Source organism: Lampetra fluviatilis, chromosome 23, assembly GCF_964198595.1.
Source record: "Lampetra fluviatilis chromosome 23, kcLamFluv1.1, whole genome shotgun sequence".
NCBI lineage: Eukaryota > Metazoa > Chordata > Hyperoartia > Petromyzontiformes > Petromyzontidae > Lampetra > Lampetra fluviatilis.
This window is the reverse complement of record NC_136297.1, coordinates 6,517,263-6,532,448: the sequence shown is the minus strand read 5'-3', so window position 1 is coordinate 6,532,448 and position 15,186 is coordinate 6,517,263. Positions and strand designations below refer to the sequence as shown.

General features: G+C 47.0%; 1 protein-coding gene across 1 annotated transcript in view; it reads left to right on the top strand.

The window, feature by feature from the left end:
- The first annotated feature begins 5,016 nt into the window (after nucleotides 1–5,016).
- LOC144940863 (putative ATP-dependent RNA helicase DDX43) overlaps nucleotides 5,017–15,186 on the top strand; it is a 30,327-nt gene continuing 20,157 nt past the window's right edge. The window contains exons 1-9 of the mRNA XM_078867355.1: nucleotides 5,017–5,184; nucleotides 6,366–6,399; nucleotides 8,938–9,069; nucleotides 9,748–9,803; nucleotides 10,475–10,846; nucleotides 11,228–11,489; nucleotides 11,611–11,692; nucleotides 12,650–12,806; nucleotides 14,295–14,413. Coding sequence (XP_078723481.1) covers nucleotides 5,152–5,184; nucleotides 6,366–6,399; nucleotides 8,938–9,069; nucleotides 9,748–9,803; nucleotides 10,475–10,846; nucleotides 11,228–11,489; nucleotides 11,611–11,692; nucleotides 12,650–12,806; nucleotides 14,295–14,413 — 1,247 coding nt within the window. The 5' untranslated portion in view covers nucleotides 5,017–5,151. The remainder of the gene's footprint in view (nucleotides 5,185–6,365; nucleotides 6,400–8,937; nucleotides 9,070–9,747; nucleotides 9,804–10,474; nucleotides 10,847–11,227; nucleotides 11,490–11,610; nucleotides 11,693–12,649; nucleotides 12,807–14,294; nucleotides 14,414–15,186) is intronic.

Sequence of the window (15,186 nt, the reverse complement as noted above, 5' to 3'; positions counted from 1 at the left end):
CCATGGGGGATAACTACATACCGGGTCAGGACAGCCAACATGCTTCCAGATCCACAGCTTTAAGAGAACATGACGAGTTTTATTTTAGATAGCAGCAGCCCCGACTTAAATCGGAGCTTTCCTTTAATCCTCCCCAGCGTGGCCAGACTCCACCCTCGGCCCCGCACCCCTTTGGATCTCCCAGGAGACTCCGTACCAAGCCCACAGGCCCAACCGGTAGAACGGGCAGCTACCCCCAATCCCATTGTCTTATCAATCTCCCAGCGCCACGCGCTACAGGGACTCATTCAATGTCACTACACATGAATGTCCTGTACGTTGAACTTCGCATCGTACGTAGCCGACAGCCATAATTGGAGGTGCGGGGGAAGGACGAACTAACTAAAAGCAGTTCTAAAGAAATTGATTTTCAACCTAAATTTAAAAGCGCATGTCTTGGCTTTCTAATATTGGAAGTAAGAGCGTTCCAGACGGCCGCAGAAGCGCATCTGAAAGCGCGGTGCCACGAAAGGGGGCTATCTAACGGGGGAGAGGTTGATATACAGCAGTTGCTTCATATAAACAGCGGTTCAGCTAATAAGACAGTCCCTCCAGAAAAACGCGATTATGCGATCGCAAGATTTCACGCAAAATCAGCCAAAGTCCGCATATTTATGCGGGGGGCGCGTTTTTTCAAATACGCCGCACTTTCGCCGCATAAATTGCAGATTTCCGCGCGCAAAATATGCGGGCTTGCATTATTTCATAATCCCCGCATTTTCGTTGCAAAAAGTCACATATATCTTAGCAGAAAGTTGAAAAATGTTGCGTTTACTTCACACAAGCGCAGCCATTTCCCCTGTTGCCATGGGAACGTTATGAAGTGACGTCACTCATTACGCGACATCATTGAAAAGCTGCAAACCCCGCGATGCCAATGAAACCATGATGAAGCCCGCAAATCTTTCTCATTTGCCAACAAACATAAGCGCAAAAGACCGCGCAAAGCAGTTCCCCAGTGTGTTACATGACAGTGGGGGAAAATTATTTTGCATAGCTACCTCTGTAAAACAGGAAGCACACATTTTATTTTTTAATATTTTATTTATTCATTTTTACAGAAGTTGTAGCATATTCATTGTGTAAAGCTACAGAACTTGTTCGACTCAATGTTTTGTAAGTTTGAGCCATCTGTTTGTTAAGGTCTGAAATAAAACAAGATGAGAACTTAAATATTCCCAGCACTTTCTGTGATGTAGTATGCTTGCTTATCATAGGAAGTAATACGAAATGACTCTTTACATTAAAGTAGTATCCTAGTGAATAGGGTGTTGGGGGAATCACTTTTTTTTCTCTTTTTCATCAAACCGCAATTTTTGCAAGTTCCCGCAATTTAATCGCATAAAATTGCATAAATATCCCGCATATTCCATCGCATTTTTTAAGAAAACGTGCCGCATAATCAACGATTTTTGCCCGCAACAATCACCAAAAAACTCCGCGTTTTTCTGGAGGGACTGATAAGAGACATTTCCTGAGGACACAACATTTGAACGGCAGAAAAGGGGTAAGCGATTGCTTTGCTGTAACTACACCGTAAGGTGATCAAGATGCTTATACACACCGATTGTAGCGTTATTGTGCAATTAGAAATCAATGTAAATATTCACTTCTGGAAGGGATGTTCAGTGAATGTGAATATTCATCAGCCTGTTCTGGGGCGGTGGTGACAACGACCATCCACTACGTAACGAGGTGGGGGACAGAGCCCGACTGACGGCGCCGCGGCTACAGAGGCAGTGTTCGCCACGTGGGTGTCGAACACGAGATCGGCAAGGGTCTTGCCTATATAGGAGAAAGACACACTCATACCTGACAACCCATACGGTTTACCCGTATTCTTGTACAGGCAAATTTGAGTTTTTATGTCCATACGGCGTACAGCCGTTTCAACACGGGCAAATTAGATTGTCTGTTTCTCCATTCTGATGGGACTTTGTAGGATGAACGTTGAGATTTATAAGGGCACGGGGTGACCAATATGGTCTGAATTGTTATGTAATCAGTAGGCACTGATAAGGGGTTGGGGGCCGTCCATAAATGATGTCACGCGATTTTGGACGATTTTTGACCCCCCCCCCCCTTCGTCACACGACGTCACAAAAAGTCAGACCCCCCCCTCAAATATGACGTCACAAAGCTCTGCCCCCCACCCCCAACACCATATTTCCATTTTGAAAATAAAACATGCTTCAAATCGCTTTCAACTATTGTCATTGTGCGTATTTAATGTTGCGCTGCACTCTGATGTTGTAGGAGAAAACATCGCTGTCTCCCCGACAGACCTGTTCTTCACCTGAGGACGGCTGCTTGCAGAGGTGTGGACTCGAGTCATGTGACTTGGACTCGAGTCAGACTCGAGTCATGAATTTGATGACTTGCGACTCGACTTGGACTTGCATAACAATGACTTTGTCCCACCTCTGAGATGTGGACTCGAGTCATGTGACTTGGACTCGAGTCAGACTCGAGTCATGAATTTGATGACTTGCGACTCGACTTGGACTTGCATAACAATGACTTTGTCCCACCTCTGGCTGCTTGCGTTGTGGCCGAAACGTCGTGAGAATTATTTTATTATGTTTTATTTTTATTATTTTATTATTTCCATTCTACGTGACTTTACCGAAAGAACCAAGAAGATGAATCCCTGCAGTCACGAAAGCTTTAAACTGTAAAGCTCTCTTTCGCAGACGTCCAGTTGCATTTTAACACGTAGGCGTTCGCGACCAGTATTATCCACAGGAGGATTTCTCCACAACTCTGGCAGTCGCTTGATGAGGCTGGTGTAATTACAGGCAAAACGTCGTACTCGAATTGTAAATGTTTGTGGGTTTACTCTCCAACACACCCTTGTGTTGCACTAGTAATGTTTTTGTCTTCTTGGTTCTTTCGGTAAAGTCACGTAGAAGGGAAGTGATAAAATAATAATAACAATAAAAATAATAAAATAAAGTGGGTATTTTTATCTTATTATGTTTCATTTTTATTATTTTATTACTTCCCTTCTACGTGACTTTACCGAAAGAACCAAGAAGATGAATCCCTGCAGTCACGAAAGCTTTAAATCGAAATTTAGTAATGTTTTGTTTATGTGACAAACCTTACTAATTGGCTGTCGGGTGATGGCGGGTTTAACGACACACATTGAAGCGATCTAACCCAAAAGCCTCATATCCAGTAGCATATTTACATTTCGTGTGACGTTCAGAGAGGTGTTTTATTATTTCGCTTTTATGTTAAGTAAATACTGCCACCCCTTTGGTGTCCGATCTGTCACCAATACAAACATATTTACTCTGCCTCACGATACATTCTCCCAGTTAATCTAATTTCCCCCATGCGTGGCATATGCCTGTACGCCCAGGTTGTCGGATACAATTTCAAGTTTCCTTACGATTCAATTTACTGATAAGTGTATTGCCATAGAGGTCTAGGCATGTCACCACTGGACATCTGTAAAATAAATACATTTATCGCTCATCGGATTCTTCCGGTATACTCTTCGGTTCTTTCGGTAAAGTCACGTAGGTAGAAAAATAAAACAAAATTAAAATAATATATCACGACGTTTTGATCGCAACACAAGCGGTCGTCCTCAGGCGTAAAAAAAGAATCGTGATATATTATTTTTATTTTGTTTTATTTGTCTACCTACGTGACTTTACCGAAAGAAGCAAAGAGTATGGATTCCTGCAGTCACGAAAGCTTCAAATCAAGATCTTCCAGTATAATACACGTATGATTCTGACTACTTTGACGGCGAGTAACATCATCTGAGTTATGTAATGGAGCAAGTGACCGTAAACATGCGAGTTATATTTCATAAACGAAGCTTCGATCTCGTGCAAATATGCAATAGAGTTAGTTTGCTGTGCCTTTACTGCTAAATGGATTTTCCCGCCGTGTCGATCACACTAAGTTCACACAAAATAATCACCAGCGTCGTTGTTGGGAATATACAAGATTTGAAACAGGTCCAGAGTTTCCTTGCATTGCTTCATGTTAATCTAGAAATACATTAATTTGTTTGATCTTCTACAAGAAATACATTTGCTTTTTTGAACAAACTGAATCACCGGTCAATGGCCAGGGTCAATGGCGGCGTGGTGTATTCCGCAAATATGCCCGACTGTGAGGGCGGGCACAAGCCGGCGTGAGTAGGTTAAGCGTTGAGTTTTATAAGGGCACCACGGGGTGAGCAGCCCCTCCCCACCCAGCCCCACCCCTCCCACGTCCCACCCAGCCCCTCCCCTCCCACCCCCACCCAGCCCCACCCTCCACACCCAGCCCCTCCCCACCCAGCCCCTCCCCACCCAGCCCCTCCCCTCCCCACCCAGCCCCTCCCCACTCTCCCCTCCCCACCCAGCCCCTCCCCACGCAGCCCCACCCAGCCCCTCCCCACCCTCCCTCTTCCTCCCCACCCAGCCCCTCCCCACCCTCCCCTCTCCACCCAGCCCCACCCCTCCCATTTTAGGATGCATCACGGACGGACACAATAATCCCCTGTGGGCTGGTGTAGCCAGGAGGTTCCTACCAGTATAAACGTGGTTTGTCTATTTGTAAATAGGGCTAAATAAACGTGTTTGTGTCTATTTGTTTGTGTTTCTCCCTTGTGTTGGGACTTTGTAGGATAAACGTTGAGGTTTATAAGCGGCACGGGGGTAACCAATAAGGTCCTTAATTGGTCTGCAATAAAGTAGGGCAGGTTGACAGGTATGAGACCACCTCCGTATGCTCTGAAGCAGTATCCATTGCGTACATTGTACAGGAATCACCGCGCAGATTCCTGACGAATTTGGGGGATGGGGGGGGGTAACGCGTGTAATTTCAATATGACGTCATCTCCCCACTAATGATATGACGTCACGTACATGAACCGTCACTAAATGACGTGACGTCATTCCACAGGCTCCTCCCCCTTTTACCGACTCCGCGCGCGCGCGCACTCGAATTGCGTCCGCCCACGTGGTCTAAGCTTTTTTTTAAGTTCAAGTTCCCGCCATCAGTAAAAACAAGACAGTGGTGGATTTAAAGTGATAATTGAGTGACGAAATTACGAAAGTTGGTGGTTTTTGACTACTCGGAGGCTCTCGGGACCCGATACGAGTGATGTCGGATTGGGAATGCGACGAACCTAGCGTGGTACGAGGGAGCGGTCGTGCGGGTTTTTTGTTGTTGATTTAGTTTCAAGTTTTTCTTGGTCCACCTCCGGTTATCACAAGTCGTGTCACGGGTGTATTTGTTTTAAATGTTGTAACTCGGTTGGTTCTTTTTTAATCGCGGGCCAATGTTGTGGAGTTATATCGTTACACGAGTCGTTGCTCAATAATCGTGTGAATCTGCCAATGTAAACTTACTACGGAAGCATTTGAATGCATATGGTAACCTAGAATAGATATAGAATACATTGCTAGACTAATTTATCGTAAACAATTTGGGGTTTCCAAGAATAGCCAGCGAGCCCGAACAAAATGACATCACGCATTAATGTTTTATTATCTTGCAACTTACTCGCTTGTTAGGATACCCCACAAAATAGAGGATTTGGAACCACATATTTGATATTTTGATTTAAAGCTTTCGTGACTGCAGGGATTCATATTCTTGGTTCTTTCGGTAAAGTCACGTAGAAGGGAAATAATAAAATAATAAAAATATAAAATAAAATTTATCACGATGTTTCGACTGCGACACAAGCAATTAGTCGAAACGTGAGAATTTTTATCGTTTAATATTTGTATTTTATTATTTCCCTTCTACGTGACTTTACCGAAAGAACCAAGAATATATTTGATATTATTTGGGTCTTTCTGTAAAGTCACGCGATCGAAACGTAGTTATTTGTTGTTTTCTTTGAACCTATCTATGTGACTTTACCGAAAGACCCAAAGAAAATGAATTTTCTGCAGTTACGAAAGCTTTAAGTCAAGATTTAACATTTGATGTTAATTATTCGTACATTCATTTCGCAGAACCATGTTGGTTCATGCAATGGGGGGGGGCGGTAGCCACAAAAAGGTTAAGAATAGCGGTCGTAATTAGTACTTAAAGCCATTTGTGAGCGTCGTTGTAGAGATTAAAAATAAGCGGACAAAATTGATCCATGTCCGCTTATTTTTATATTAAAATTATATCGTACACGGCCCATCGTAAATAGATTTCCGTACGCAAGATCGGATGCGTGTGTCGTGACCGTAAGGATGGAGTGTAATTAATACATCCAAGGAAAATTATGCGTCTCCTGTGATATTAAAAGCTTGAGAGGGGACAATGTCAGCAATGTGCCATTACAGTGACTGCCTTTAAACGCTTCCATTTCACAGGCAGCAGCTGCTGACAAGAAAGGGCCCACATATGGTATGTTGGTCATTCCGTGCGTGCATATCTCGACGCTTTCTTTGTACGCTTTTCGGATAATACTGGTAGGAACCTCCTGGTTACACCAGCCCACAGAGGATTATTGTGTCCGTCCGTCCGTCGTGCAGGGAGGGGCTGGGTGGGGAGGGGAGGGTGGGGCTACGAGGGGCTGGGTGGAGAGGGTGGGGCAGGGTGGGGCTGGGTGGGGAGGGGTGGGGCTGGGAGGGGTGGGGAGGGGTGGGGCTGGGTGGGGAGGGGTGGGGTGGGGAGGGGTGAGGCTGGGTGGGGTCGGGCTGGGTGGAGAGGGGCTGGTCACCCCGTGGTGCCCTTATAAAACTCAACGTTTAACCTACTCACGCCGGCTTGTGCCCGCCCTCACAGTCGGGCATATTTGCGGAATACACCACGCCGCTGTTGACCCTGGCCATTGACCGAGCAACCCAACGTTCCTACCAGCTCCCTCCGCAGGAGGAATGTGTTAATTTCAACATGTAACGCGGCCGCACAGGATTCGCTCACTCACTTGCGCCTCTCATCTCTTTCGATATGGCCCCTCTCGTTCTCTTCATCCCCAGCCATCTCTCTGTCCCTCCATGTGCCCAATCCTGTTTACGGTCCTTCTTCCTCTTTACACCTCTCCACTGGAATAAACTTCCGCTGTACATTATTGAGTAGTCTCCCTCCTTAACCTTCTGTTCCTCTCTTAAAGCTTACCCCCCCCCAGCCAGAACCCAGCAGCACTGAGTTCGGGCTTAGGTCGGAGAAATTTCTGTAACCCCCCCCTCCCTTGTTACGGGTTTGTGCCTTTTACCGGGTTCTTGTCAAATATAAAAACTATACGTAAAATAAGTAATGTAAAAAAAAAACTTTTTTTTAAAAAACACGCTTTAATGAAATGTACAGTACGAGTAATGGCAGAACTCCACGACTCCAGGAAGTGGCCGCATATCGTAAGGGCCCGTGGTGATTTACAGGCAACGTCAGTTGAGCGTGGACAATTTGAGCCAAGGCGAAACATAACATATAAAAAAGATGGTTTACATTTTTTTATTTTTAATGATAGAATATAGTATTGTCATCACTAAGACATAAGTATACCAAGCTTGCAGTCGATACCGTATTGGGAAGTGGGTTAAAATTGAGTTACAAGATTTGAGGATACGACAACAACAGACAGAGTGAGTTAAATGAAAGCGTGTAAAAAAAGCTTACCTCTTACCTATTGTCCATTCCCTCTCCTCACCCCTGCACTCCTTCCCGTTCCTCCCCAACCCCTTCGTGGTCCCAAAGTACCCTTATATCGCGGTCACTTATTCCTCAATGCTTGCGCGCTCATGTCATCCAAATCATGTTATTTTGTTTCCGTTTTTTTAGACTTATCTGCCTTGAGAGAAGGCGCTCTATAAATATAAAATAAGATAGAGAGAACGATGAGGCACGAGGAGGAACCACCGATTAAGGGGAATGCAGCAGCCACGCAGAGTCCGAACCAACAATTGCCCAAGCTCTGCTCTCCTTTATACATTAAGGTGTTATTGGCCAATTAATGAGTGCTTACATGTGGGTGGAAACCGGAGCACCCGGAGAAATCCCACGTGTGTGAATGGACTTATCCCATACCGATGGAACAGATGGAATCCACAGTTTGCTGTATCGCCTTCTGGCGAGCTATGGGAAGGGAGTTTCACAATATTTGTGTGATCCATCAACCCTCTCCTCCACAGTGCTAGATTAAAGACGTGCGTGACCACCACCGCCTGGCTAATATCTCCGTCAATGTCAATATTTCTTATCCATGCCTTGGCAGGTAATATCACTCCATGAAAACGTCAATTATCAAGGCACAGTAGGTTCAGAGACGGAGAGAGGAACTCATGAATTCGGGAATATACACGAGTCAAAATGCATATTAACCGTAACCAAATGTAAGTGGGTTTTGGCAGGAAAGATCGCTGGACAGGATGGTGATAACTAGGGGTTGAGACTAATGAGTGAGTGTCAGCCAAAGGAGGGAACACGCCTGAGGATGTCCACTGCTGTGATGAAGACATTACCGTATTTTCACGCATATAACCCGCGGGGTATACCACTTTTTACAAACAAAACAAGACCCTGTGGCTCGGGGAGGTCTTTATTCATTTGAAATGTAAAAATGTTGTTTATTTTAATGTTTTGTGCATGCGGAACGGCAGTGTTGGAGTTAGTGCACTGCGCTGTGAATACGGTAATCTGAGTTAACTTCCCACTCATGGCTAACATTGGCAAATATCTGAATCGGTCCAGGGCCTCCCCTCGGTCAACTCGGCCTTAAACGAGTACCTAGTGGCATGTGTAAACATGAGTGTTGGGTTTATTTGATTGTGTGATTCCAACTCACGGTTAACACTGGTGTTGATTATCTGAATCGGTCCTTGGCCTCACCTTGTTGCCTGAGCGTGGTGTTGGCCACCCATCCTCTCGTGTACTGTGCTCGCTAACTGCACTTACCCCAACAGTATGTTAAAAGGATATATGTGGAATGTTTGTGTGTGTGTGTAGTCCATGGGCAGGAGAGGTATGTGTCGGAGTGCCCGCATTCAATCGCCAAAAGTGACGCCGAAGATGATGGCGATGATGACGGTGGCTGCTGCAGCTTCTCCATTGATGTTGGCGATGTTGGGCGGGTCATCGGTACGGTCTCCACTGCCTCGCCATGTTTACTTGACGTGGCCTGAGAGCTTGAGGAATTCATAATCCAGTTCGTGGCTGGCCACTTGCACAAATTGGACAACCGGGCTGTTGAACATTTCCTACTTTAGTATATGGGCGTGTAATTTTAAAGGGAATTATAGTTTTATAATAATATGGCCTATTTAGGGAACAGGTCAGTGGTTTGCACATGAAAATAATTGCACCGTCAACACCATCTCAGTGCGGATGTGAAAGTCATAGTGTCTGGGTATGTCCGACACCAGGAAAGGATGGACAAATTATGTCTACCGAAATCAGTCATAATTGATTGACATAAGAGACAATCTCATTGGGTCAAGGTAGATAAGTAATCACCAGCCGTGGTTTTTATAGGTTTCTGCTGGGGCTACGTTAGCAGGGGAAGAGCAGCAAATTCCATTGCTGTACATGTATGCTCCCAATGTCTATGCTCCCCACTGTCACCAACCTGCACTTGCCTGCGTTTTGAAATATATAAGCCCCCAAAGTCCCACAGTGCCGGAAGGCCCTTATCCAAAAAGGTGATTCACAAAAAAGTGTTCTTTATTAAACACGGAGTGAAATGTCCACTCGGGTCTGCAAATGGAAATTGCAGGGGGATTTGACTGGTTTAAGAGTTTTTTTTTCTGTGACCCGCAGGAAGAGGTGGCAGCAAAATCCAGGAGCTGGAGAAGCTGAGTGGAGCGCGGATTAAGGTTGGGGGTGTTCCTGTGTTCGTTCTAACAAGGGGGCCGATCTGCTCCAGACCACATCTGTGCTTCCTGTTGACTGATTCCATTTTAGAACGACTGTAATTTTTTAGCACTGGACCAAAAACCTAGCCCAAATGATCGTATTAAAAAAAATCCTACTTAACCACTATTGCTGCCTGGCAATACAATGTTGATTTCTATTGCGTTTAAATGCGACAGGATGTCAAGATGCTGGAGAGAAGCCATGAAATATTTAGTTTATGTGGAGAGGCACAGTCAGAGGCAGTGGTCACGAGGAAGATTTTGAGTCTGGACTTGGACAGAGTTGACAGCACATGTAAAGGGGGAAGGGAGTTCCAGACTACATTAGCTTTTGGAGGAAACTGAAGAACCCAGAGGAAACTCATTCAAAACAGGGAGAGAATATACAAACTACACAAAGGTGCCCAATTCAGGAATTGAACCCAAGGACTTCTTGCTGTGAAACGCAAACAAATGTTACCACTGTGTCACACTGCTACCCAAATTGACCTGGGATTTGGATCGGGAGCCAATGGAGGGGGCGATTAAATAATATTCCCACTATTTCTGTTCAATGCATATAAAAAAAAATCGTATTGCATTGAAGCCATTGATATTTTGCCTTCACTCGCCCACTCCCCGTTTACCCGCAGCTGCTGAGAGATGGGGACGAGGGCACCGTGCAGCTGGTGGGCAGCGCAGGCGCGCGACGCATTGCCCGCAACCTGATCCGCAATATCACGGGGAGTGGGGCAGAGAAGAGCCACCAAGGCAGCCAGGGAAGGTGGCACCCGGCTAGGGAGGGTATGGAGGGCAGGGGTGACCCCAGTTGGGGCGGTGGGACTAGAGATGATGGTAGAACGGTATCGAGTGGTGGTGCTAGGGAAGGTATTGGTGGGACTGAAGATTGTGATGATAGTGGTGGTGTGAGTGGAGGTGCTTGTAGAGGTGGATTTGGAGGTGGTGAAAATGAGGTTGGAGGTGGCAGTGGTGGGTTTGGTGGTGGTCGTGGGTTTGTTGATAGTCATGATGGGTCTGGAGGAGGTGGTCGTGGTGGATCTGGAGGTGGTGGCTTTGGTGGTGGAGGTGGTGGCTTTGGTCGTGGAGGTGGTGGGTTTGGTGGTGGAGGTGGTGGGTTTGGTCGTGGAGGTGGTGGGTTTGGTGGTGGAGGTGGTGGGTTTGGTGGTGGAGGTGGTGGGTTTGGTGGTGGAGGTGGTGGGTTTGGTGGTGGAGGTGGTGGGTTTGGTGGTGGAGGAGGTGGTGGGTTTGGTCGTGGAGGTGGTGGTTTTGGTGGTGGAGGTGGTGGGTTTGGTGGTGGAGGTGGTGGTTTTGGTGGTGGAGGTGGTAGCTTTGGTGGTGGAGGTGGTAGCTTTGGTGGTGGAGGTGGTAGCTTTGGTGGTGGAGGTGGTCGCTTTGGTGGTGGAGGTGGTCGCTTTGGTGGTGGAGGTGGTAGCGTTGGTGGTGGAGGTGGTAGCGTTGGTGGTGGAGGTGGTAGCGTTGGTGGTGGAGGTGGTAGCGTTGGTGGTGGAGGTGGTATTGGTGGTGGCGGGACAAAGTCGAGTGGTGCAGCCGCTGACTCTGAAGACACCGAAAATCCCCCGCGGATGCGCATTGACTGGGCGAGCATCAACGAACGCCAGGCCGACTTTGTGGCACTCAAGTGGAATGGTGCGCTCACAGACAACATTCACGCACACACGCACACGGACCATCCAAGAACTCTAGGGGGGCGGCGGGTCCGGCCATCTGCATATCCACACCCTAAAATTCCTCCCCCCTCTATCCACAGACTGTCCTCCCATCAAGAAGAATTTCTACTTTGAGTCGCCGAGCGTGACCAGAATGAGCCCTGAGGAGGTGGCCGAGTGGAGGTTCGTGCCACGTGATGACGAGAGAAGAGTGGCTTAGTCCCAAGGGAGACGATAGGGGTGGTCTGATCTAAAGGGAGATGGCGTGGTCTCTACGAGGATGGACGGCTTGGTGTTTAGACCAGTGTTCATCACTCATTATCAGAGGGCCACTTTCGCCTTCAGACTTTGTTGGGAAGGCCACCCCACATTTGAAACTATTGGGTTTGACAGCGCGATTAGGTGTTTTCACATTTGTGTACATCACGCGCGGGTCTTGCAATAAAGAACACTGGTTTAGACACTGGTGTTCTGCGCTAGGGTGCAAGGGTCTACAGGAGGATGGCCTGGTCTTGAGAAGGACAACATTCGGTAGATGTCAACGTTGTGTGTGTATATATAGATTATCTGATCTGGAGGTGACACTGGTTTTCTATGTGGTTGCCTAGTTCAGATGGTGTTGATATGTTTTAGAGAGTGAATGGCTTCGCCGAGTGAGGGTTGCCTCATCTAGGAGGAGGTTGTCCCTGTTTGGTGAGCGCAATGTGGTAGTGGTGTAAAGCACGTGGGTGTGTGGTCCGGTGTCGCATTACGCTCTATATAGATGGGCAAAATACATGTAATCGCATACAAATTACCAATTAACACCCCGTCTTGTGTAATTTAGATACAAGTTACCAATTTGAAGTGTGTAATTCAGTTTCCAATTACAAGCTACGAATTCAATGAAATTATATTTAAATTAAATGTAATTTATATACTGCCCATCTCTGCAATGTTAAATTATTCGGTGATACTGTGTTGGCAGTGGTGCATAAGCACACATTAACTCAAGATTGTCACGAACACTGGCCTTAAAAGGGAAAATATCTAGTAGGCGACGTTTCAGATGATGGCCTGTCTGCATAGCAAAACAATGGTGAAGATTAGGCAACAACCTTTGTATTCTCCGTTTTTTTTCCGGCCTCTACTCACCACTAGGCAGAGCAACAATAACATTTCCGTGGTGGACATGTGCGAGGAGGGGGGTCGCAGCATACCCAACCCTGTGCGCACCTTTGCGGACGCCTTTGAGCATTTCCCCGACATCTTGGACAACATCTGTCGCGCAGGCTTTACCACGCCTTCACCCATACAGGTTGGCGCATCACGGAGCATCGGCGGTGGGGCCCTGGGTAATTTTTTTTGTGGGGGGGGGGGGGGCGGTCGACAATTTTTGGAAATCTGTTAGATTAACTTTTTACCCCCACATCTGGGGAGGGTCCACTTTCTAAAATTTTTTGATTCACGCAATACTGGGCTTTTATAATAGAAGAATTGATCCAGGGACTTTGTCTCTTCCCACTAACGCACTCCTGCTGCGGAGGGAGCTGGTAGGAACGTTGGGTTGCTCGGTCAATGGCCAGGGTCAACGGCGGCGTGGTGTATTCCGCAAATATGCTTGACTGTGAGGGCCGGGCACAAGCCGGCGTGAGTAGGTTAAACGTTGAGTTTTATAAGGGCACCACGGGGTGACCAGCCCCTCCCCACCCAGCCCCTCCCCACCCAGCCCCTCCCCACCCTCTGCACCCAGCCCCTCCCCACCCTCCCCTCCCCACCCAGTCCCACCCTCTCCACCCAGCCCCTCCCCACCCAGCCCCTACCTCCCCACCCAGCCCCTCCCTGTACGACGGACACAATAATCCCCTGTGGGCTCGTGTAACCAGGAGGTTCCTACCAGTAATGTCTCTACTCTGCAGGATCCCCTGCCTCCATCTGCACAGCATCTCTCACATTGGCCATTTCCTTACCAGGGCTACTGCGTCATGTCTCAACTCCGCAATTATAATGGTCTCCTCTACGCTCTCATTAAATCCCTCATCCTCAAGTTCTGGATGATCCCGAATTCCAGACTCCTCGCTCATCACCACATCACCCGAATACTTTGATCCTTTCACTGGTTCCAAATCTAATCCTGGATCAATTTCAAGATGACACACTATCTTAAATATCATCCAGTACTCGTTCCCTGCCTACATCTCTCATCTCACTCTCCTCCATGCACTCTCCTACCTCTCCCCTCTGCTGCTGTTTATGGACTCTCTGCTCCAGCAACCACGGTTTTGTGTTGAAGCCCCCAGTCAATCTTTGCTCGGAAAATGAGAATGACCAACCTCTCACCGTCTCCATTGTCTGGAACTCGCTTCCCCCAGTCATCTGTGCTGTTGACCCCCTGTTGAAGTCCAGGTTCAAGGATTCTATTTCAGTGCCTGGGACTGACAGCCTACGACTAAATCATTTGGAGTGCACCCTATCATGTCAGATTTCAGAAGCTAAGTAGGCTTCAGCTTGGTGCTTGGATGAGTAACCACCGTGCATACTGGGTGTTAAAGGCTGCGGGGCTACATGGTCAGAATTTACACAATCCATTGTACTGCACGTTGTACTGCACGTGCATACATCCACGCCTAACTAGAGTGGTGAAGTTTGGTCAAACAATTTCCATGATGATCGTGGCATGAGGAGGCCATCGTATAGCAGTGGGTTGATAAACGGCTGTAATTAGTTTTAACGTATTGTTATATGACAATGTGTGTTGAGTAGACATTGATATTGTGCTGTTGCGTTGTTTGCGTTGTTGCCTTAGAGCCAGGCGTGGCCCGTGGTTCTGCTGGGCTGGGACCTCGTGGGCATCGCTCAGACAGGCACAGGGAAAACACTCGCCTTCCTCTTCCCAGGGTTCATTCACCTTACCCTGCAGCCAATGTGAGTCTCTGAGTGCCACCTTATCCTGCAAGTCCCCCGAGTCTCTTCCGGTTTCACTCTGCGAGTCCCTCAGTATCTCCACACACCCCACTGCAGCCAATGTGAGTCCTATCTGCTTCTAAAATGGTTCCTGTGTGCCTCCTTGATGCTTAGCATATGGTTCCAAAATGCACCTCATTCCGACGCTGCTGCTGCTGCTGCTTGTGGTTTTATGTTTTGTACAGCAGTTTGAGATGTGGTCCCATTTATACGCTTCGTAAATGGTTGGAGCGCGGTGGCGCAGTGGTTAGCACACTACACTCGAAACCTGGTAACTATAGAATTTGATGCCCAGCTATGGATAACGTCACTGGTTAGTGATGTCTCAACCAGTCCTTGGGCCTACCCTTCTCGAATGTGTACTGACCAGCGTAGTGAAGTATGGCACATGAGGTGTGAAGTGGCCTTCATCAATGAGTTGAAAAGAGTCCAATTATATTTGAAATCGTACACTTAAAACATTTATATTGCAATTGTGTTATCGTGGTCATGTCACAAGATGATGAAGAGGTTTGCATTCAGACCCCTCAGGAGTGCATACCACCTTGTGTTAGATAATTAATGCTGAAAATGGTCACTTAAAAGCTATCTGTCCGCATAGTGGCATAACTTTTATTTGCATATTAATCCAACCAAAGAATGCTGTTACTGAAACAAGGAATATTTGATGAAAACCCAAATTAAAATGTAATACGATTTGTTTCATTGTGCAGACTTTGATCATCCGGTTGAGA